The 24279-nt window shown below is 50.0% G+C and overlaps 1 protein-coding gene across 8 annotated transcripts in view; it reads left to right on the forward strand.

Annotated features, from left to right (window-relative positions):
• The window catches only part of AUTS2 (activator of transcription and developmental regulator AUTS2), a 1184853-nt gene that overhangs the window by 1084685 nt on the left and 75889 nt on the right, over positions 1-24279 (forward strand). For all 8 annotated transcript variants that reach the window (XM_085015600.1, XM_085015603.1, XM_085015601.1 and 5 more), the window contains 1 exon segment: positions 9432-9483. In XM_085015600.1, coding sequence (XP_084871726.1) covers positions 9432-9483 — 52 coding nt within the window.

The raw sequence follows: 24279 nt of genomic DNA on the forward strand, positions 1-24279 counted from the left end.
GTGAGCGAATTCTGTAGAAAGCCTGGCCATGGACATGGCAGCCCTTCCACAAGACACGCTTATTTTGTTGGGCTCCACAGGAATCAAAAATAAGAGTGTCGTCTTTAATCATTGTCGCCAACACATATGTCCCCCTTACCAAGGGCTGGGAGCTGTGACTGACCACGACCCTGTAACATACAGGCACTGTGGTCACCTCATTTTATAGACGAGGAGACTGAGGCGGAAGAGAGGAGAGATTTCCCAAGGTCTCCTGGCTCGGAAGTGACAGGGCCATGACGGCAACCAGATGCTGGCTCGTAACATCTCCCCAGAGAACGGATAGAAACTGGTATTTTCAAAGCTTGAAAAGCTTAAGAAAAGCTTAAGGATGTGAGGGAGTTCCTGTCATGGCTCAGTGGTTAACAAACCCGACTAGTATCCATGAGAATGTGGGTTCGATCCCTGGCCCTGCTCAGTGGGTTAAGGATCCGGCGTTGCGGTGAGCTGTGGTGTAGGCCAGAGGCTACACTTTCAATTCGACCCCTAGCCTGGGAACCTCCATATGCTGTGGGTGCGGCCCTAAAAAGACAAAAGACAAAAAGAAAAAAAGAGAAGCTTTAGAATTTGAGAAGCTCAATTCTCTGGGAGACACAGAAAAAAGTCAGGGCCAGGGGTGGGGGGATGGCAGTGATTTCTTTCCCAAAGCTAAACACACAGAACTCATGTGTTATTGCTCCCTTTTCCTGATCTTTTCAAACTACATAACTTGACATAGGAAAACCGTAGAATAGTCTTGTAAAAAAGCCTTCCTCTTCCTTTAAGCCACCCCAAGCCTCACTCAGCACGTGTTGTTCTGTTAGGGAGTACCTGAAGTTGTATTCATGAGAGAGAACACCATGAAACTAAGGACCTTTTTTCTATCTAAGCTACTTGACAGAAGACCAGAGATTTCAGGAGTATTTTACCAAAAAATGTTTAGTCTCAGTCTGGTAATTTGTGATATAAATTGAATGGCTCTCACGTTTTAAGCCTTAAAACTCTGCCGGTTTAGATTGGTTTGGAAGAACTTCCATTAGTTTGTAAACCTAGGTTATGTTTATTTTTAGATGTTTTGAGAATTGAGAATTAAACATTTTAATTTAGCTTTTTTTTTTTTTTTTTTTTTTTGTCTTTTTAGGGCTGCTCCTGCAGCATATGGAGATTCCCAGGCTAGGGGTCCAATCGGAGTTACAGCTGCCAGCCTATGCCACAGCCACAGCAACACGGGATCCGAGCTGCGTCTGCAACCTACACCATAGCTCACGTCAACGCCGGACCCCCAATCCACTGAGCAAGGCCAGGGATCGAACCCAAAACCTCATGGTTCCTAGTTGGATTCATTAACCACTGAGCCACAGCAGGAACTCCTAATTTAGCTTTTTAAAAAATTTTGGCTAATCGTTAACTTGCCTAAAGCCTTTGGTCATATATTAAAACTTGGTTTGGGGGAGTTCCTGTCGTGGCTCAGTGGTAAACAACCTAACTAGTATTCGTGAAGGTGAGGGTTCCATCCCTGGCCTCGCTCAGTGGGTTAAGGATCTGGCACTGCCATGAGCTGTGGTGTAGGTCGCAGACACGGCTCGGAACCTGCGTTGCTGTGGCTGAGGTGTGGGCCAGCGGCTACAGCTCTGATTAGACCCCTAGCCTGGGAGCCTCCGTATGCTGAGGGCGTGGCCTTAAGAAAAAAAAAAAAAAAAAAAAAAGCTTGGTTTTGTTCCTGCAGTCATTGATCGAACACTGTAAGGACCATTGAATCCATAAGTTTACTACCTGCCTCCTGTAAGGGCCTCCCATTTCTAAGACTTGCCCTTCTTAGATCTGATTCAGACCGAAGGTGACAATAGGAAGCCACTAGTTCCTAGTATGTCCAGTCTTCTAAATATAACAGACATGACGGCTTCCAGCCTTTGACCTTGTAATCTTTAGATTAAAATTCCAATACGGGGAAGCTAAGTTTCTCAAGGCGGGGGCGGGGGAGGAGTTCCCTGGTGGTGTAGCAGTTAAGGATCTGCCATTGTCCCTGCCGTGGCTGGGGTTCAGTCCTAGGCCTGGGAAGTTCTGATTGCCATAGGCACAGCCATAAAGAAAAAATAATAATAATTCTTGATTCTTGCAAGTCAGATCTCTGACCAGGATCCAGTTACCCAGTGTGTGGAAGTTCCTTTTGTCTTGTCTTCCTTCTTTCTACTTCTGGTGCTGGCTGTAGCTACTCCCTTCCAATTTTGACATTGGTTCCCTCCCTTCCAGAAAGGAGAGGGAAGAGAGCAGCTTGGAACCCAATTAGAATGGACTCATTGGTGTGTCTGGTGAGAGGCTGAGGAATGAAGTGGCGATGCGACTGTGCCAGGGCAAGGGGTGCCGGTGGGGTGCAGGGGGCCTGCATATGGATGCTGGGGTGCAGAGGCCCCGTCTGCGGCTTCTCCAGAAGCTAATCTCTTGGCGGTTCTGCATTCCTCTTGATTACAGATAATCAAGATACAGAGACGCCTGCAGATCTGTCCCAGGCTTTCATCTGAGGTCTAATCCCTGATAATCAGAGATGACAATCGAATGTGCTGCGTGGCAGGTGTCAGCAGTGCTGCCTGATGAAAGCCCTTGGAGGGCTAAGTGGTTGTTTGAGCTGGTCACCTAAGTTGCCCACACTTTTGTGCGTCTCAGTTTATCCTGTAGGGGACCTGGCAATTTCTTCCCTATAATATTGATTTTATTAGCAAACAAGACAAGAAAACTGTCCCATTTTGATTCCTCGGAAACATTTTAATGTCTTTTCTTGAAAAGGTAATGTTTGCCTTTGAGCTATGTTGGTATCGTAGAAACAGCTTCAGAATCAATGCCCGCTGGCTTCTTGAGGGCTTTGGCAGGTTTTTTGTGTGTGTTTGTTTGTTTTTGCTTTTTTAGGGTGGCACCTGTGGCATATGGAAGTGCCTAGGCTAGGGGTCAAATCCACAGCCACAGCAACACAGGATCTGAGTCGCGTCTGTGACCTACACCACAGCTCACAGCCACGCTAGTCTTAACCCACTGAGCGAGGCCAGGAATTGAACCCGTGTCCTCATGGATACTAGTTGGGTTCGTTACAGCTGAGCCATGACAAGAACTCTTTTTGGCTGGTTTTTGAGACAGCTCTTAAGCAACTGGAAAATCCAGCTCCAAATTCACACTTTCCAAGGCACCTTTTCTTTGGATTTCTTTGGGAGTCAGGGTAGAGAAAAATCTGTTACCTATCTTTAAAAAAAAAAAAAAAAAATTGGTAGAAACACCCCACAGTGCTACCATTTGGGTTGGGGGAGGTGTTGTGAAACTAGAGAGAGAGTGCCTCTTACTTCTGAAATTAATTGTATTTGGAAGTTGGAGAAGAATTATGCCATACGGCAGGCACCCACTTTTTTTCCCTGGAGAGGTTTTCTCGAGAGGGCCGTGAAATCAAGCAGAGATGGATGTTCAACTTCAAAGAGGTGAGGAATGGACATTGCTGCTTGAAACCAGTCTCCATGTCATTTGTATGTGATGTACATCTCTCCCAGCCCTGTCCCTTTTTCCTCTTTCCCAGTAGCACTCCAGGTGACCGTGGCACTGAAGGGAAATCAGGAGCTCTCACCCACTGGCTCTACCCTAGAACCCTCCCAGTTGCAACCTAGGTCTCTGCTGGCCTGTTTGCCCTGTGCTGAGAAAACCTCAGCAACCTTTCCTATGCACCAAGGAGGGACCCTGCCAAGCTGCAGATGGGGAATGAAAACTCCAGATGTTTGCGGGGGGGGGGGTGTCTCCTTGCCTCCCAGGTATGGCCTGGTACTCTTGCAGGGCCTCTGTGGTTGGGGTAGTAGCATAAGGAGGCCAGAATTCTGGCCAGGGGCCCACCGGACTGGACAGAAGGGAGCTTTGGCGCTCTGGTTGCCCGTGTGTTGCTCAGGGGCATCCACTAGGGGCCAAGTTTGTGGTCATTGAGCACCTCCGCCCTCCCCGCCACCCCTTCCGGTGCAGGCGCTACACAGGGCGCTAGAGAACACATGACGGTAAATGTTAGGATGATAGTAACTGTGCATTCAGTGAGGCTGTGGCTTTGCTTTAATCCTTTCCCTGCATCTGGCGGTCACAACCAGCGCCACATTTGTGGATGGAAGGTGTATAAATGACAGTGGATTTGAGGACTAAGGGGAGGGGCACTTGTAACGGCCACTTCATGCGCTGGTATCCTTGAGCCGCTGTGTTCAGCCTTTGACCAGGCGGGGATAAGGTTGGATTAAGTACTTTCTTCGAATACTAGACTCTGGCTGCGCACCCCCCCCCCCCGCCTCCATTTTCAACAATGTACTTATTGAACACCTACTATGTGCCAGGTGGTTTCCATAACTTACTTTCTCATTTCTCATCACAACTACCCTGAGAGCTGGCTCTCTGCAGATGTGACTGGCCTAGTGGCAATACAGCCCCAGCCTGTGGGCCTAGTGGCCTTTCCCTGCCGCGGCGCAGTCGTGGAAGCCGCAGCTGCGGGGAGGACACGGCAGTGCCCGCCGCGCCCGCCCGCCGGGAAGGCGGCCGTGGGGACCTCGGGCCCGAGCCGCGGGGGTGGGAGGGGGGAAGCGACAGCTGTCGAGGCCGAGCCCGGGGACTGCGCCCCCGCGGGGCCGACCCGGCGCCGGGGCCGAGAGGAGGGGCGGCGAGGGGCGGGGCGCGCGGGGCGGGACGGAGGAGGGGCGGCGGCACCGGCGGCTCGGGCTCGGCGCGCCGAGGAAGTCCCGCTCCGAGAGCTGCGAGCGTCTGGAGGAGGCGCGCTCGGCGCAGTCGGGGAGCGAAGTCCGGAGCGAGGGGCCCCTGTGCCGCCGCCGCCCCCTCCCGCCACCCGTCCAGCCAGGGAACCCGCGGCGCCGGCGGCCGATGGAGTTTACTTGAGCGGCGAGCCGGCGGGAGAGGCAGGCGCCCGCGAGCGGAGCGCGGGCCGGAGCCGAGCCAGCCCTAGGCGCTGCCCGTCCGCCCGCGAGCTCCGGCCGGGAGGCGCCGCCGGCCCCGCGTAGCCCGCCCGGCGCCCCGGCCGCTGCAGCGCCGCCCGCGCCGCGCGCCAGTGAGATCGGCTCCGAATAAAGACTCCCAGAGCGTCTCCTCCAGCGCCGCGGCGGTGGCGGCGGGACCGGGACCGGGACTGGTCGGCCCGCGGTGCTGCTGGAGAGGCGGGAGCGGCAGTCGGGGAGCCCGAGGCGGCCGCCGGGGAGAAGCCGCCGCCGCCGCCGCCGCCGCCGCCGCGCGCCCTCCTCCTCCTCCTCCCTCTCCCTCCTCCCCTCCGCACATGGTCTCCTTTGTCCTGTCGCCGCCGCCGCCTCGCTCTTAGCTCCGCGCGCCGCGGCCGCGGCTCGGGCCGCTCCTCTCCGCCTCGCCCGCTCGCCGGCCCGCCCGGGACGCCCCTCCGGTCCCCGCCGTGCCCCGCGGCCCCGCGCGCCGCCGGAGCCGCCCGGAGGCAGCGGGCGAGCGCCGGCTGGGCGCTCCCTCCCGGCCGCCCGCCCGTCGCCCGCCGCCCGCTTGGCCTCGGCCGCGCTGGATGTGTGCAGGCGCTGGCGCTCGGCCGCCCCGGAGCTGCCGCCCGTACGGATTTGGTTGGCGTGCCTCCGCTTTCAGACTTTCACCTGGAAAGGAGAGACTCGCGCGGACGGAGCCCGGTCGGAGTTGGGCGTTTTCTCTTCGTGTGTTTGGCTGGCTTTCCCCCTGGTCTCTGACGATCCCCCATCGTGAGCCTTGCTCTGGAACCAAACCATGAACTTGGGGCTGACAGGACTGCTTAACCCTTTACGACCAGGTAATGCAGCCCCGGGGGCGCGGCTCCCTCGCTTGCCGCCGGTGGTCGGGAGGGAGCGGCGGGCCGGGGGTCTTTTGTTGCGGCGGCCGGGCCGGCGGGCAGGGGTGGCAGGGGCGAGCTCCTCGCGTCTGGCGCGCCCGAACCCCCCGCCGCCACCCCTCCTCCCTCCCGCCCGCCCTCCCTCCGCGGCCCGGTCGCCCGCCTTTGTACTTTCCTCCCCTGGCCCGCCGGGCTCCGGCGGGGAGCGGCGGCGCGGGCGGCCGGAGCTACGCGGTCGTGCCCGGGGACCGGAGCCGCCCCGAGGGGCTGCGCCTGCCTCCGGCCGGGGCCTGGCACCCGCTCGGGCTAGAGCTCTGGGCGCTGCGCTCGCTACCGGTGCCGGGGGTAGCGCTTCCCCGCGCAGAGGTCGGGATCCTGGCCCGCACGCGCGGTGCCCAGGGAAGCGAAAGGAGAGCTGGGCTGGGATCGCGGCCGCTGGGCAAAGAACTCGCACCCAAGTTTCGGGGAGGTTTCTCTTTTCTGGTTGCAAAGCCCCTCCGGGTGCGGGTGCGGGTGCGGAGGGCCGTCCGCGGGGTCCGCGAGCGAAGGGAATGAAGGTGGACCTTGAACAGGAGAGGCTGCGTCCCACCCCTGTCTGCTCCTCCGAAGGCTTTTATTCGTTTTCCTCATTCTCCGTGTTCCTTCCTTCAATCTCTTTGACTTATTTAACTTTTCTTTAAACACCAACTACGGCGTCTAGCAATTTTTCAGTATTAACCCCCCCCCCATAAAAAACAGCCAAGAGGGAGCTTTGTTTTTCTATCCTTTCTAGATGCAGCCACTTCACGCCCTCACTCTCCGAAACCGAGCGAGGGGGATGAAACGAAATGGCGAGCAAAACCTGAAGTCGTTAGTATGTAGAGGTGCCCCCGTGGTAAAAAAATAAAGGAGAGGAGAGGATCTGCTCGCTAGCTAAGTCTCGGCTCGGCACGTTTCCATTAGCCGAACTGCTGATTATAAAGGGGGGGGGGGCAGGAAAATGTTCCAGGTAATGTAAGGAATTGCAGACTTTTTCCTAAAAACAGTGAAAAAGAAAACATCCCAAAGATTAAGATCCAGAGAACCACAAATTTGTTCAAATGCTTTCAAGCGCAAGTAGAATCTGAAAGTTCAGGGAGAAAAAGCTGAGAATGTTCTCGTAGTTCCTGCTTCAGACTCGGGCTGAGAAGCTCTTTTCTGACTTTTCAGGACAGTGGTCCGCCATGGTTGGAAGCACCTGGGCGGCAGAAAGAAATGCTGCAGCTCATTTTATGATTAGCCTGAGCCCGCTGCCCTCGTTTCTTCTGGGTGTTTTTGCATGGAGGCCTTTTTGAGACCCCCTGCCTCCTTCCCAGTTGCAAGGCATGTATCAGAAAATTAAAGGGCTGGAAGAGCTTTTATTAGCATACTCCCAGGTCGTCGTAAATATTCTGTCGGATTTATTTCCTTAATAATTTACTGGCTGGCATCATAATAATCACCTCCTCTAAGTTTGCTTCAGACATAAGGATCACTTGACTGGCTACTTGAGAATATGGTGTGGAGGCCAAAGAACTGACAAGGGTGGCAGCCCCAACCAAGGAGGTTGTGTAGGGGCGTGCAAGACAGCCAAAGGGCCTCTTCCTAGCCAGCTTCTGTCCTATTTCATCTCTCTCTCTTTCTCACACACACACACCCCAAGTGCAAATAAAAGCTGGATGGGGAACCTTTTCCTCTGCTTCCCCGTGCTTTCTGTATTGTGGGTACAGTGCTTTGTTTCCACATTTCTTTGGGCCAGTTAGACTCATTTTAATAGGTAGTTCCCAAATCTGCAAGAGTTATTTCAGTTTGGTGTAGAATGATTTAACTAACAGCCTTTTTCCTTAAAAAAATAATCCACTGCCATTTAAGCTGTGACTGTAACGTCGCCATTCCAATGTGAACAATTTGAAAAAGGACACTTTTTCACTGAAGAACAGTGAACTGCTCTTATCTCCAAGTTTTCAGCTGGGAAACTCGTGTTCCTAGAAATCTCACTATAACATTACAATATAGCAACGCTATTCCTATAATTTTTGCTTTCACACCTACATATTCTCGATGTCTTTAAGGCATGTCTTGTTTCCCCCTTCCATGCAACAGTTTTTTTGGCCATTTGTTTTTATGAAAACATACTACCATATACAATTTATATCATCAGGTTTAAAATGTCATGAAGGCCCTCAGCGTATTTTATATTCATGCAAAACAAAAGGAAACATCTATCTAGGATTTATTTTCTTTTATTTTAAACTGCTTATGTATAAATGTATACAGTTCAACACTTGTTTTGCACATACATTCATTTTTTCTTGATCTATGTATTAGTCGTGGGAACCACCCTTACAGTAGGAAGATGAGACTTGAAATAAAGGGGACATAGTGGTAATGACAGTATTGTATGTCGTTCTGTGTCACCTGCAGTGAGAACTGGAACTTGTTCCCCGGATAACACACAGGAATATCTCCTCTTTGTCACCATAACACGAAAAGACTAAATTGAATATCTCCTTTGTCCCCAAAAGCCAGCTCCAGGGTCAGAATATGTTGTAGTGCAGACTCCTCCCCTCCCCCTATTTCTTAGATTTCTCCTGGATTTATTCAACACTCTGTGCTCTGCTTTGTCAAAACATGCATCTCTGTATAAAGTAAAAATCAGTGATTTCTTAAAAAGGGTTGGATAGCAAAAATAGTGTAAATGTAACTTCCGTTATAACTATAAATGCGGATACATCATCAAATGACTATGTCATGGAGATGCTGAATTTTTAAGTAATTTTTTTTAATTCCTCAAGTTCTAGAAGTATTTAGTGCCTCTCAAATATTTTCCTCCCAACCGACGTCATGTTGGTTTTCCAGAACCTGAGTGTGTAATTTAAACTGGCTTTACTCCTGATGCTTAAACAGGCTGATTTCACTTTCCTCAAGCCACTGTAATAATTAGCAGACGTGATTTCTGGAAAATGGAAAGGAAATAATGCTGATGGCGCGTATAGTGTGGGGCTGTTGGGCAGGTCGGCTTGTTTCCATTTCAACATCAACACCAAGGTCGTCCTGGTTGCTACAGGGAACAGGGATCCCGGGGTCATCAGAGGAATCTTTAAAAGTGAATTTCAGGACATACTGGTTGACACTTTTTAATGAGGAAAAGCTTAGCATTAAATAATAGGCATTTCTGGTTTGTGAAAGAAGATTGAAAATAGGCATGTCTGCAAATATCATGAAAAAAGTACCATTTCCAAAATAATGATACGTCAATGAAATTGACAAATCATTATGTGAATAAGCTGAATTGCTTTGCGTATCATCTCATAGAAATATGTTTTGCACAGATAATACGTCTAATAAGGACACTTTTTTTTTTTTTTTTTTTTACAATCAGGTTTTTTTCCTCTCAGCGGATAACTGCACTGCAGGTCTGGCTCCTGCAGTCAACTAGCACCACCTTATGGAAGATAGGGGGAAATTGCTGCTTTCTTTTTCAGGCTTTTCTAAAATGTAGTACATTGACCTAAAAATCATAGACATGATGGTGGTGACGATAATATTAACGCCAATAATAATGCTTCCTCCCCTTCTTGTGTTTCAGGCCTCAGATGCCAGCTCTGAAAAACTCTTCAATACTGTTATTGTAAACAAAGGTAAGACTCCTTAAATCGGAGCCATAGCTTCTCTGTAAAATGTGTGTCCTCGTCCTGGCCTACGACGAACCCATAAAAGCCAGTGGTCATTCCATTTTCCTTCTGGAGCTACTGTTTATAAGTCGTATGTTTGCTTGAGACAGAACCTGTGTGCTTTTGTAATGGGTCAAAAAAACAAAACAAAAAAGGGTTATTTTAGAAGAATACCTTGAATCCTTTTTAGAATGGTTTTGACTAAGAAATTACTGCTGTCTGTGTGACTTTCATTTAACGGAAGAAGCTGTAATGGAGGAGAAGAGTTGGCAACATGTCTTAACTTTATTGTTACCTATCCACAACTCAGCAGTTGGAGAACTATAAATAGCTGATTTGGCCCGCAGACGCTAATAACCAGAGCATGTGTAGCATTCACCGTATTATGGTCATAAACCAAGCCTCACTCTGCTGTGGGCTTTCTGTAAAGTTAATACACGAGCAAGGGCAAAATTTAAGTACGTGCTATCCCATTAATTTCTTCCAAACTGCAATATAGAGTAAGAGAGGCTAATGATATAGCAGTACATTAAACGAAAACTTGTCTTAAATCACTGCCAATAGGTTTCTGGGCAGTTTTCATTTGTAGCAGTATTGTTGGAAGTAAGGAAATTTAAGGGAGCTTCTAATCAGGGGCTTGCAAAGGAGTATAATTTGGAAGGTATAAATTGTACCAACCGTTTGCTCTCTTCCTCGCTGCTGTGGGCCCTGATGTAGGTGCTTGCATGATAACTGCTAAATACAGAAACGTGTGCTGTCTGTCGTGGTCTCTGTCCGTGTCACATGAAAGATGCTTGGGAGCTGGAACGGGGTTGGGCCTTCACGAAGGGAAACTTGAAACCACCTCGGCCTTCCCTAGCTGCCTTGGCTAGCATTTTTGCGAACTGGTTAGTGGGACACAGTTCCAAGTGCAGTTATTTTGAGCTCCCAGATTATTTTAGAATTTGAACCAACTGCAATTTCAAAGAGTACATTATGTTTAGCGTTCCCTTGAGGTGTACATGCTTATGTGATCGCTGTTGCTCCCAGAATTATTGTCATATTGAATTTTATCTTTTTTATTGCATAATGGAGTATTCCGGTTTTATACTTCATCATATATTTTGATGGACTGAAAGTTTATGTAAATTTGTTGTCCATAACGCTAAAAGCCCAATAAAAGAAGATAGGTGGCAGTTCATAGCGTACAGGGCTCCTATGGCAAGATGCGTGATTGTTGATTGCTCCTTTTGACAAAGGGGGAGGGTGGGTAGACAGTCGTGCACCCCTGCAAGACTGGAGGAGGAGGAGCCTGGGGGCAGGACAGGTCCCCCAAGGGAGGTCCCAGACGTTTCCGTGACACCCCGCCCCCTGCCCAGGACCCCCAGCCCCCGCATGGCTCTGCCTTTCCTTTGCTAGCCTGCAGTGTAAAGCTTCGGAATGCATTTCCCCACACTAGGCCCAGCCCCGACTGGAGAGCTGGCTCTGGGACCTGCATCCAGGCCCTGCTGCCCTCTGGGGCGAAAGGCTCCCTTGGGGCAGAGGAGGAGAGATTGATGACGAGCCTCCTCCTCCTCCTCCAGCTTCTTCCTCCCGCTCCCCCCTCCCCTCTCCCTTTTCCAATCAAACGTCTCCCACATTCTTATTTTTGTTTACTTACCGCGTGTGATTTGTGGCATCTATTTGGTTGTGAATAGTCATCCTTCTGACAGGGTGCCTTTCTTCTGAGCTGCTTTTCTGGGGGTGATTTAGTTGCCTTGAAAGGATTAAGGTTTCTTTGTGTACACTAAAATCAACACAGGCTTTTTCTAAGCTTTGCTTGGGAAACCATACACAAATAAGCATTTTAGTTGATGGCAGATTATTCCTTTGCCCCTTATTTCCATCAAAATGGCCTTTCTTTTCTTCTCCAGAGTTTCCCCTTAATGCCTTATGCTAATTCCTGTTGGTAACATGAATGACAAGAGCCGGAATCAATGCAAATCCAGGTGCTGCAAAGTAGACGGACTGGTATCCAGCACCAGCCCTCCTCCCTGGAGAGAAGAGATTAGCGGGAGGGGGGCAGCCTGGGGACAGTTTTGTTAAGGGGATTAGTATTCGGGCTGCTAAATATCAGGAAAACAAGTTCAAAAAGAGAGTCATTGTCTGGTGATAATGTCAATAATTGCTTCAGGACAGGTGCAGAGGGTCTGGCTAGGTGCTCGTGGGTTTGGGTCTCTTTGGACGCGGGGTAGTGGCCGTGTTTACTGGATGGATGGCTGACAAGGCCTTCAAGGAACTGTCAGCTTCGTGCACATCAAGTTCAAGGTCTCCTGCAAAGTGGCCTGCCTGCCTGCAAGTCAGGTCTCCCGACTCCGGGCCGGTATTCGTAGCCAAGAGCAATAAAAAGCAATGTTAAGAAAGGGCAAATTGACACCAGGTAACAAACACCACTGGGAAAATCTTCAAAGCCTCAACTTATTGAACCGTCTGACAAGAGTGCAGGGAAACTGGACGCAGCTCTTCCTCCACCTCCAGATGTTTAGAGCCACAGACCACCTCTCCCTCTCCGGAGCCCTGCTGTGCTCTGGCCTTCCAGAAGCGTGGCTTTAAGCTGCTCGCGAGATTATGCCGTGGAGCCCGGGGGGCAGGCAGATTTGGTCCATAAAATTTCACTGTGGGAGGGCAGTGCTAATCTCACAAGCTGATTGGTGGGGGAGGGCCCCCCCCCCTGCAGCTTTGATGGTGGGCCGGGTGGTCTGGGGCTACAGCTCTGGCTGAAGCCGCAGGGGCCGTGGCTCAAGTCCCATCAGTCTGTTTGGGAGCTGGAGGCAGTCATCTTGCCACTTTAGGTCCTGGGTGGAAGTGTCTCTCTGGGGAGGGGGGGGATAAAATAATTAGGTGGGGGGGAGCAGAAGAGTAGGTACAGTAAGTATGTTTTAGATTCCTTCAGCCTACTTGAATTTATTTTGACCCTCTCTGTTGGGGAGTCTGTCTATTTAACAGGGACCAGGGAGTTTGGTGTTTAGGTGTTTTGAATCGTTGCTTCCGTCTGATGCCTTTTATTTCTCGTTTTGGAACAAATGAATCAAATGGTGCGTGCCGGCATGTTCTGTGTACGCACTGTGCCCGTTGAGCATTGAGCTTGTCAAAAGAGGTGGGGTGATGAACCTCTAAATTACGGGGCTTAGGGTTGGAGACATAAAAAAGTAGTTTAACTTTAATCAAGGTCATGGTTGCCTTATTTAATCTTTATGTGTTTAAATGTTTACAGGATGTTCATGTGAATTTTATGAATCCTTCTGTCTTTGTGACTCAACCATCTGCCAAAGAAAAAATTAATTTTCCCAGGGAGACAGAGACACAGAGAGAGAGAGAGACTGACAAATTTCTTGTCCGTATTTAGTTGGTTGAACCACTCTAGGGGCAGCAGGATGTGTACCCCCATTGTGGACTGTTTATCCTTAAAAGGAACTAACTTGTCGAATCAGTCTGTCCAGCCATTATTTATGATGCTTTTTTATCTACTCTTGGTCCTGCTTTTCTGGGGCCGGCCCCGGGGCCGGGCCCTTTAATAGATGGGCAGAAATGCAGAAAATGAGTATGTGGTGCCTATGACCATCCTGCCATGACAGTTGGTCTTTCTTTAACTCTTAAGGTGCCCCAGGGCAGAGCTAGCTGAGGAGGAAGGGAAGGGAAGGAAGGAGAACAGTACTCAGGGGTCTCTGGGGCCCTCTGTTGAGCTGGTGCTCACCCTGGTCCATGGCCTAGGTGAGAGGTAGAGAAAAGGCCCTGAATTGCCTCTTTGCCAGGGTCTGTCCTGCAGCCAAGGCACATGCCAGGTGAGAGGTGGCCAGGAGGTGTATTTCATCCCATTGCTTTCCTCACCTTTGTCTCATGGTAGCGTCGGGCCCTCCTGGGCAGAGTGGGCATCGCTCAGATGCTGGGATGGGGAATGATCTCAGTAGGGACTTGTGCTCCCTCCTGCTCTGGGTACCCACTGTCTCCTGAGACGTAGACATCAAGGGGGCAGCCACCCACCTTCTGGCAGGTCCTCACCCCACCTCCCCAGGTCCACCGCGGGGTTCTGATGGACACGCTGCACCATGCTGAGCACCAGACAGAGCACTGGGGCCACCTTGAGCTCTCTCTGCCCAGGGCTGTCTGCTTTTCTCAAGCCCTACCAGACCTACACGTGGCCCACACTTGGCCTCTTGTTGGGGTCAGTTTTGTACTAAGGGTTTCCATGGGACAGAGATGAGGGTGTGGCGCCTTTAGAGGAGCAGGGCCTTTGGGTATTTTTGACAGTATGGTTTTATCAGCAGTGTAGACAGAAACCCTGGCTTAAAAAAAAAATTGATTGAGATTTGAGATGAGGTGAAGATAAAGTTCCAAGAGATTCTACTTGGTATGATTAGGTTTATTAACTGAGTACCTAATAAACTCTTTCATGGCGATGACCCACCTCATTCATCAGGTCTGGGCATGAAGGGAGAATTCCTTGCTTTGGTGACAAAGGTAAGAGTTAGGTAACCACTAAGCCTCCTCCCCTAAAATAATCCTGTGCTTTCTCTGTAAGCGTTCTTTTTTTTTTTTAAAGAATAGATTTGGAGTTTAAAATGCAATTATAATAACCACATGGAGACCGTTTTCCCCTTCTTTGTAGTGTCTGGGGTTTAGTTGTAAGGAGAACAGGACGCAAAACTCTTCCTCCACGTGTAAGAGAGTAAACTGAGCCTGTTTCAGCCTCTGAATTGGTTGCGTTTTTATACTGCCTTAGATCCCATCTAAGGGAAAGTTAGACTGTCACTCATTCTTTAATTTTTCTGGACTTTTTTTGTAGTTTCAGAGCATTTTCTTGGGTCTTTAGATGACAGAGATGTCTGGGACGTGGCAAATTAAATACTATTGAAGGGTAATTGGTGCTTGATTGGAGACAAAGGCGTTTTGAGTGGTTGGGTTTTCCCTCCTACCCCACCACGCAGAGAACGTGCAATCAGCCCCTCTTGTTATGGAAATTGACCTTCCTATAGGAGCCAGACCCTTACATACAGAATTTGTTGTGTGGGCTTATTCCTTGAATCTTGTTGGCACCAGATGCCTCCTACTGTTAGTGTGAAACCATCAGTAAGGGGCTGCGAATATGCTGTGTTGGGAGTAAGGGTTTCCCTCCAGATATTTTTCCATTAACTGCTCCCTCGTCTCTCCCTGACCTCGTGGGTGAGGAAGGTGGGAATCCTGGGTAGATGTCGAATCCCATTACTCTGATTGGAGGCAAGGGCTGGAAGAGGAGCCCTGGAATTGTTCTCGACGGTATCTTTGGAGGAGAACTTTGACAGGGATGCCGCTTTTCCAGATGGAAGTGGGCCAGCGCCCCCGCCCCCCAGTGAGTTGGAGCGGATTACAGGGGACCATTCCTCTCTTTTAGGCAGATGAGCACACGCCACTGTGTTTACCTTTGAGCCCGCTAAAAAGCGCTTCCCGTTATTGATTGATCGCTGCTGTTCTTGGAAAGACTTTTCTCCGTACTCGGCCGTATGAGCAACGGAGCTTGACTATTGACCAGCATCACTCTTCATCCCATTCCGAGTCAGTGTTTTGCTTCGACGGCGGCGGCGGGGATGGCAGGGATGTCTCCTGTGCTAGTCTCAGAAAGTAATCCACACTCCTCCTAGACACTTGGCCTAAAAAACCTCCCATCAGTTCTGGAGCATCTTTAATGAGCGCAGTTACATGACAAAGGGCCTCCTGGCTGGTAACCCTTTCAAGTGCGTGGGGGTCAGCCCCAGGCCTGCAGAGTTTCCTGCGTGGAGGAAGCCTGCGGCTATCCAGTGGCCTCTGGATTATTTCTGGTTTCTGACAACTGCAGAAAAAATGTTGTTTTCTCTGAAAATGTATGTTTATTTAACTAGGTTTCTTTTTGCTTCACAATCTGGATTCCATTCAGTCAGTTACCACTCCAATTAACTAACAATTATTTAACATTAACAGTAATTACAGACGCCAGTTAAGCGCCTACAGATGTCAACTGTTAGCTTTGTACCTAATCACTCAATGAAATGGAGAAAGTTCAACAAACATCAATTAGCCAAGCAATTAGTATGAGTTAGGAAAGAGCATGTTATCATGTGTGAGCTGATTCAATTTATTTTATTTTGGCAGTAAAACACACACAGGCGAGCGGCAATAAGTTCCTCAGATAAGATAAAATTCTATTGTTTTGCAGCTTACATAAGAATTCTTTCCTTTCCTGTGCTTAAGTCAAATATACGCTTGCCTCGAATGTATTCAGCAAACAAAATTTGTCTCCATTACTCAGAAAGCGCAGCAATATTCAGTCTCAGGAAGCAACTTCGGTGAATTGTGAATCCGGTGAATACGTCCTACAAGGAAACGTCAGAATTTCTAGTGGAGAAGTGATTGATTCCCACTCGAGTAATCTCTTCTGTGCCTTTTGGGTCTTTTCCCGGTTTATTCCTGAACCTACGGTGGAGCGGGCGCCACAGGGATTTTATTAATTTCATGGTGCCTGAACTTTTTGCTCAGTTGTCTTTGATTCAGCCTGGGGCAACCATCAAAGGTTTTCACCTGCTTGCCCAGTCTGTGCTTTCAAAAATGGAGAAATGGCTCTCAAATCGAAGACCCACTTCGTGAATTCACCAATCTGATTCTGGGCTCAAATTCACTCCCCCGGCCCCTCACTCCCCACCGCATCCCTACCCTGTAGACAGTTCCCGGGTGCCCGCACTGGGAGAATGCATCTTCAGGCCTGCTTATTTATGTTAAGGTGGCTCAGACTTGGGTTTGGAGGGTTTGTTTTACCTCCAAGTGGGACGCTGACCCTAAGTTGGCTGTGCCTCTGGTTTCCCTCCTAGAAATGATCTCTCACCAGTTCCTGAAGCCTGTGGTTAGGAGGGAAAGGGGCCAGTCCTTAGTGGGGTGCATTGTCGGGTCACTGTGGGTGTTCTGTGCAGAATTCTTCCAATGAGCAAACCCCCTGAGTGTTAACTGAATCCAGGAGTTGATGAAATGATATTGTGTCACTGGAATAGCTGAGGGAGAAGAGCCACCCTTTTCCATGTGCTTGTGCCTTAAAAACCTTCTACCAGTGTCCGGCTGTGCAGCACCCAGTGCACTGACGTTGGCTCTTCCCGAGAGGTGGCCACCACTTAGGAGGCTCTCTGTGCGTCCCCTGTCACAGAGCTTCCAGCAGCAGAGGTCTCATATCAGGTGTTGGCTGCAGACCAGCTGCGGTTCCCCTGGTCTTTATTCCGGGACCCCGGCCGGAGGAGCAGCCCCCATCATGGCAATTATCTTGAAAAGAGCAGAGACAGGATCTTAGAGAGCCTCTTCACGTTTCAGCGTGGATGTGGTGTGTGGCATTTCCAGCCATCTCTCTGGCCAGAACGAGTCCCGAGGACCCTTTTGAGCGGGCCGTCCCGAGGTAGTCCTTGTTCCCTGGAGGGTGGTAGGAACTTACCCTTGATGGCAGAGGGTCAGACCCAGGTCTTCCTGGCATCCAGGATGCCCACTGCTACCCGAGCCGGTGCGGCTGAAAGCCACATTGCAACAGAGCCCAGCATCTCTAAGATAGAACGTTTCTCCATCTTTCTTCTCTCCATGCCCATTCCTGTGCCTTTAAGGAGACCGATCATTACTTTTCAGCCAGCTTTTATCAGAAGTGATTTAGGATTTTCCAGTAGGGGCATTTCCCTAGCAACGGATGACGTAAGCAGGAGGCCCAAATCTTTGCTGCGGCGGGAGGGGCGCCTGTTAATAAGGAGCCAAGTTCTGTGGGCGCGTAAATCTTCTCCGACCCTCGTAAACCTTGTCTCAGGGAGGAGGAGGCTGAGAGCACATCATTGCTTTTTCTAAGAGTCCTTTTGAAGAGGGAGAAGTCTCAAGTGTGGGTGTTAATAGACTGATGTGGGAGGCGGTTATATTTGGATGCCTTTAAAAGCCACTTGGAAAACATTTTCCCCCTCTTATCTATCACCTTTCACATCTCTCAGAAGAGTAACACTAAAACCTAATTTTAGCCAAGATGACATCATTTTCTCATTATCTGTTTACAGCCGGGAAAGGCTTTTCCCTGGGAGGGCGCCTCTCCCCGAAAGCCCAGCCATGTCATTCCTTTGGTTTGATAGCAGTTTTTTTGAGTTTTTTCCCACGTGTGGCCTGTCCTTTGCTGCGTGTCTTGGGCTGATCTTTGAAGGCTTGTTTTTCCCTAGACGTGGGTTTTGCAGGGCGTCTTCTCTGAAGCACATGACCTCTGTGTTCCTTCCATCTCTTCCTGCGGTTGGCTGAACAGGGCCGCCAGATTGAAAGGAACCCTCTTTCGTTCAACAAGTGTTACTGAGCGCTGACTACACAACAGGCACAGGAGAAATAGCAGGGAGCAGATCACGTTAAACCTAACGAACAGGAAGACGAAGAGTCTATTTTAAAACTCGAAAAGAGGTTTCCTAAATGGTGGAATGGGAAAGATGCCTTCGGACTTTCTTCAGAGGAAAAGCGGATCCAAAGTGAGCCCCAGTGAGCCCCACAGGGTCAGCAAACCAGGGACAGGCCAGCTCTTTGTAGACTATAGACCATGTGGCTCTTGCAGAGAGGGCCTTCGTGGGCAGTGCTGGGCCAGCTTAGGCTGTTAGAGGAAAAACTGGCCCTGAGAGTTTTCCATGTTCAAAACTGACACTCAGGGTTCTCTTGTGGTACAGCGGCTCGTGTCCCTGCTGTGGCGCAGGTGTGATCCCTGACCTGGCAACTTCTGCGTGCAGCCAAAAGTTAATAAATAAAAGCTGATGCTCTTGTTAAATTGGTTAACGCAGCTATTGAGAAGATTTGGGGGAGTCTTCATTGTAACGTCTGCGTTATCATTTATCAACAGGGCCTCCTTTTTTAAAAATTTTTTTTATTTTTCATGTTTCTTCATTAGATTTTGTTGCTTAAATCTTTGCCCGGTCGGCAGACTCCTCAGAGGTTGTCACATGCACTGCAGCCAGCGCTGCTTTTGTTATGGAAGGTCCAGGCTCAAGTCTGAGCTGGGCTGCTTGTAACCACGAGCAGATCGCTCCATCGAAGTAGATTTTCCTGTGGTTAACCTGAGTACGATGGGTGGGCTTCAAAGTCCCATCCTGGTCTAAAGGCCGGAGTTGGCTTTGGTGTGTTCTAGTCATTCTAGAGCCTGAGGCGTGCGCAGAGGGCATACTTGCCCCCGCGAGCTGTGTCTGAGGCTGTGGACACTTGCGTTTGGAAGGAGTGCTTGGGCCTCAGTCTTGAACCTGTGAGCAAGCATAGGACTGCAGAAAGCTCTCTTCTCTCCTGGAGATTTCTCCTGCAAGGAGCAGCTGAGAGGCAGGAGCGGGGCAGGGCCTCTGGGGTGAAGGGGGAGGGGAGAGAGTGAGGCTCCACTGTTGAATTACCAGCTGTTTAGGTATGAACCTCCCTCCAGCATTAGAATAACAAGGCAGAGTCCCCCTCTGCCTGACTGCCACTGGAGTGGTGTTAACAGAGGTGTTTTATCTGCTTAGTAAATGTTTATAAAACCCTCTGGTAGAGAGAACCCAGATGCACTTGACTTCTCAAGTAGGATGACCAACCGGTTCCTGGGCAGGGACTGCTGCGGGGTTAGAGGCACGGCCCTGCCTTGGAGGGCCCAGAGGCAAGCTGGCAGGAGGCATCTGGTTCTGCGGCATGACTCATTTTACCAACTGTGAACTGAAACGAGGCTTGGGTGGACCATTCTGGATCATCAAGGGAATGTCGCCACCTCGCCATCTGCTCTTAGCTGTCAGCCGACTCATGCATCAAGCAATTCATCAGAGCTCGGCTTCTTCAAAAGTTCATCTAGGCTCCTTGGCTGAAGCAGTCTGACTTCCTGCTCTTCCTTTGCTACGGGGTGGCGATAATAGTTCTCCCGGACGGCGCTTGCCGCGTGCAGGATTTGAGCTTTATTCACCGCCCCCTCTCAGCGGTTGGGGAAAGGTGAGTTTCGGGGTAAAGACACAGTACTCTTCAGTATCTTGGCCGTGGCCAAGAGGTGGCCCAGACTAAGATCGTGAGTGGCTTCCAGGAGGAGCGGGGTTCGTTTGGGGGGTACCAAATCCATCGCGCGGCGCTTGGGAGAGTTAGGATCGGCTGGACCGGCACCCTTGCGGAGGGTGATGATGCAGAAGGGGAGGCAGGGCTGGGATGCTGAGAATCTGAGAAACTCCCGGATTAGAAGCAGGGGCACTGCCGCCGTGCGCTTTGGTCGGATATCTAATCACAAACTCAGTGCGTGGGTTTGGGTTTTGCATGCGGCTGTAGGGCCCACGTTGCCCGTTTGGTGGCCTTTCGCCGGGAGGTCAGACATGGCGTCGTGGTGGTTTCTTCGACTCCCCGGGGAAGCGCAAAGCCCTGACTTGAGTAGGCAGCTTGAGGCTGACCGGTGAGAAGGGGGCTCTCCGTTTCCACTCTGGCCTCACCTCCCGAAGTAACAGATACGTGCCCGAACGACCCATGGCCTCTGGTTGCCTGCGGCCTCACGCCGCCACCCCCACTCCCTCCCCCAAAGTGCACTTTGGGGTCAGGCTGGTGCCTGGTTTCAGCCTTTCCTTCCCGGGGCCTCCGGGTGGAAGAGACACCTCAGCGCTCCTGCCTCTTGCTTCTGTATTAGCTCCAGGACAAACTTGCAAACTGCCTACTCGGAGGGTTTTCTAGCATTTTTACAAGTGAAGGCTGACGTTCTGAGCCGGCTCAGCATCCTGCCAGGTGTCTTATCTTATTCAAATATCCTAATTGCTACTCAGGCTTCTCGGCCCCGCACATCATCCTCCCATCTCACTGACAAAACAGCCCTTCACCTGAGGGCCTCATTATGCTCGCTGCCTGTGCATCGGGCCAAAAATACCTTCCCCATACCTGCGCGACATCCCGGGCTTCCAAGTGACAAACAAATAATTGGGTGAAACAAACCCTGGGCGCTGAGCAGCTGCCATCGGTGTCGGAGCAGAGAGGAGTCCTCGGCAATAACAGTCAGCGGCACTGCCTGGTTCGTGTCAGAGCAAATCTTTGAACAGTGGGCTGTGCTGACACCAGAGAATGACAGCTTGGGAAACGGCGTGCTAGTTACCGCTGCAAGTGAGGCTTCTCATGTAGACGGTGACAAGCAGCTGTCATTTCCATACAGGTGAACAGCTGACATCCTACCGCGGGAAAGGCGGCAGGTAAGGCAGGGAGAGAGGCGTCTCCAGGGCTGGGGCCCGTCTGCACGTGTGGCAAAAGCTGCTGGCCTCGGAAAACATGGGTGCACGCGGGCCTTCTCTGTTATTCTCTGTTACTCCTGTAGATCTCATCGGAGAGAGGGCTGCAGGAGGAGTGTCAGCCCTGTGAGGACAGGATCAAGGCCCTGCTGCCAGCCCGGAGCCCAGTCTAGCATCCTTAAAGAATGTTTGCAATTCCGCTGCAGTGGTTCCGGTGGCTTCTGTGGCGAGGGTTTGATCCCTGGCCCAGAAACTTCCCTGGCCAAAAAAAAAAAAAAAAAAGGAATGTTTGCAGTTCAACTTTGCACCCTCCTCATCTTCTCGACGTGTTGTGGGTTGGGTTTCTGAGCCCAATACTTAGTTTTCTGTGAGGGAGGCAAAGTCTCAGCTGATGAGTAACTAAGGCGCCATGACAAGGAATGGGTCAGATAAAATTCAGGTGCAGGATGGGGCCTCGGCGGCGGTTTTCAAAGGGTGGTCCCTGGACCGGCAGTATCAGCATTCCCCCAAGTAGTTGTTAGATGTGCCACACTGCCCTCCAGCCTTGGAAGCTCCCGGGCATGGCGCAGCTGGGCCTCTGATGGGGATGACCATGGGGCTGAATCAAGGAAACACGCTTGGCAGTGAGATTTCGCTAGATGCTCAGATGACCCACAGATCACTGAGCGAAATCCATCCTCCTGGTGACCAGGGAATAAGTCTCTTCAGTTGAGGGCAGGCTTTGTATTTATTTACTTTCAATATCGGATGCACTGGGTCTGTTGACAGGAACGCTCTGGCCCTGCTCTTGGACCCAGCTGTCTGCCTTGCCCCCGATTTCCACTCTCCCACTCCCTCCTCCCTGGCGGACAGGCCTCCTCTTGCACAGGGTGCTGTAGAGATGCTCGGCCTGTAGTTAGGGCTGTTAGGAAGGGAAGCTGTCTGATGCAAGTGGGCTTTGGAACCATGACCTTAGACCAGTGTTACGCCGTAGCCAGCTGAGCTAACTTGCTCAACCACTTCTCAAAGACAGACTGTTCCAGCTAGTTCCTGGTTGGCAGATACTGCATTGCAAACACCCGCTGGCCACCTGTATGCAGGGTTATCACAACATCAAACACCCACGTCCTGAGCACATGTGCCATGATGACCAGTAACAATTTTGTAAACTAAACGCCCTGCAAATTCTTTTTTCAAATTTCAATAGCCAGGAATGTGAAATAATGGATAGCAGTGCTTTGAAATATTCTTTCCCTCGCGTGTAAAATATAATAATGTTTTAACGCTATAAGTTGGGTTTTCCCCAAAAATATACGACCTAAATATAAAAGCTTTCAAGAAGTTCCCGTTGTGGCTCCATGGGTTAAGAACCCAACTAGTATCCATGAGGATGTGGGTTCAATCCCTGGCCTCACTCAGTGGGTGAAGGATCTGGCATAGTCCCAAGCTGTGCTGTGTAGGTTGCAGAAGAGGCTCAGATCCCAAGTTTCTGTGGCTGTAGTATAGGCTGGCAGCTGCAGGTCTAATTGGACTCCTGGCCTGGGAACTTCCATAGGTTGCAGGTGTGGCCCTAAAAAAAAGAAAAGAATAAGTAAATTAATAAAGCTTTCAAGAATAGGCATCTCCCAAGACTAGGTGTCTTGAAGTTGTGGTTCTCACACTGGAGCCTGCATCAGAATTGCCTGGAGGGCTTTAGACACACCTCACTGGGGCCCCATACAGCTTCTGATTCAGTGGGTCTTGGATGAGGCTCAAGAACTCACTGAGTTCTTGCCTTTCAAATAACTAAACAGGCGATACCAAAGCTTCTGGTCCTGACAGCCCAGTTAGGGATTCCTCTTTCCCATAGGAAAGCTTTTTTTTTTTTTTTTTTTTTAAGGGCCACACCCATGACATATGGCTGTTCCCAGGCTAGGGCTTCAATCAGAGCTGTAGCTTCCAGCCTACACCACAGCCACAGCCACAGCAACACCAGATCTGAGCCGAGTCTGTGACCTACACCACAGCTCATGGCAGTGCTGGATCCTGAACCTGCTGAGTGAGGCCAGGGATCAAACCTGCAACCTTGGATTCGTTTCTGCTGAGCCATGATGGGAACTCCTTCATAGAAAAGCTTTTTTAAAATGCCTCTTCCAGTAGTGAACATCTGACCAAGTATGAGTTCAAGATCACATGTCTTTACGTGGGAAATGAAAGGTACATATGAAAGTGAATTCATGGATCCACATCATCAGCTTTTCAAAAAGTGAACATTGCCAAACTTATTTCAATGTAGAAAACATTAGAATGAAACCTGGTATGTACCCATGATCCAAATTCATATTTACCAGGAAATCACACATTCCTGTTGTGGCTCAGTGTGTTAAGAACACAACTAGTATCTGTGAGGATGCAGGCTTGATTCCTGGCCTAGTCAGTAGGTTAAGGATCCGGCGTCATGGTGATCTGTGGTGTAGGTCACAGAGGTGCCTTGGATCCCTGCATGGCTGTGGCTGTGGCTGTGCCCAGCAGCTGCAGCTCTGCTTTGACCTGCTAGCCCAGAAACTTCCATATGCGCAGGTGCAGCCCTAAAAACAAAGAAAAAAAAAAAAAGAATTCACCATGATTGTTTTAAGGTGATCAGATAGATGGAGCAGTGTCTGTCCTTTTTTCTTTATTGCTGGAGAATTTTGAAACACATGTCAGGTGTCATGGTGAAATGTCACCCCTTCATACTTCAGTGCCCATCTGTTTTTAAAAACCTTTTTTTTTTTTTTTTATTTTTTTTTTTTACAGAAACACTTCCTGTTATCACAGTAGCAAAATAAACAATAATACCTCAGTGTCATCCAGTGCCTATCCATAATCCCATCTTCCTGGTTGTCTCACAAGCGTTGTCTTCCATGCTCTGTTCCATCCGGGTACAGACCAGGGTGTCAGGTGTCACTTGTCTGATTGAGAGCCCTCCATCCCCTCCCCAGCCTCCCATTCGCTTCAAGTCAGTGACTTGTTGCAGAAACCAGGTCAGCTCTTGGTTAACCATCCCACGTGTTAGAAGCCCTTGTGGTGTCATTTAGTTTATCCCTCTGTCCCTCATCTTTCCTGTAAATGGAACTTGACCCTAGAGTGTTGAATCGATTCAGGTTAGACGTTTTGGCAAGAAAACTCCATAGGCACCTCAGGGAGCTCACCCCCAGGTACTCACGGTGTCTGGATGGTCGAGTGTTCGTGATGCCAGGCTCATTCAGGAAGCTGAGGTTGTGGCAGCCTGATGCCTGCCCAGTCACGTTCCCCGGGAGCCTCTCAAGTCATGATTGCATGCATGGCTAATCCTTGCCTGATGCAGCATTTCCCTAGAAGTCGTAAAAAGGGTGACTATTCCACCGTCCGCCACATTTATTGGTTAAAATTCTTCCCTGCAGTGAGCTTTCCCTCCTCATTTAGACTTCTTTATCATTATCTGCAAATATAATCAAGGGAAAAGCAATTCCTTCATTCTTCCCTTTTAGTTGCAAATTATCAGAGCAGGAAGTTGGTGTCCTACCAGGAGTTTCAGGAACAGGCCTGTAACCCTTCTCTGTTTGCGTTTTTCCTTATGAGATGG

This window comes from Sus scrofa, chromosome 3 (genome assembly GCF_054392235.1).
Source record: "Sus scrofa isolate SSC_HxYL_T2T_F1_AM1 chromosome 3, Sscrofa_HxYL_maternal_Yorkshire_Landrace_v2.0, whole genome shotgun sequence".
Lineage (NCBI taxonomy): Eukaryota > Metazoa > Chordata > Mammalia > Artiodactyla > Suidae > Sus > Sus scrofa.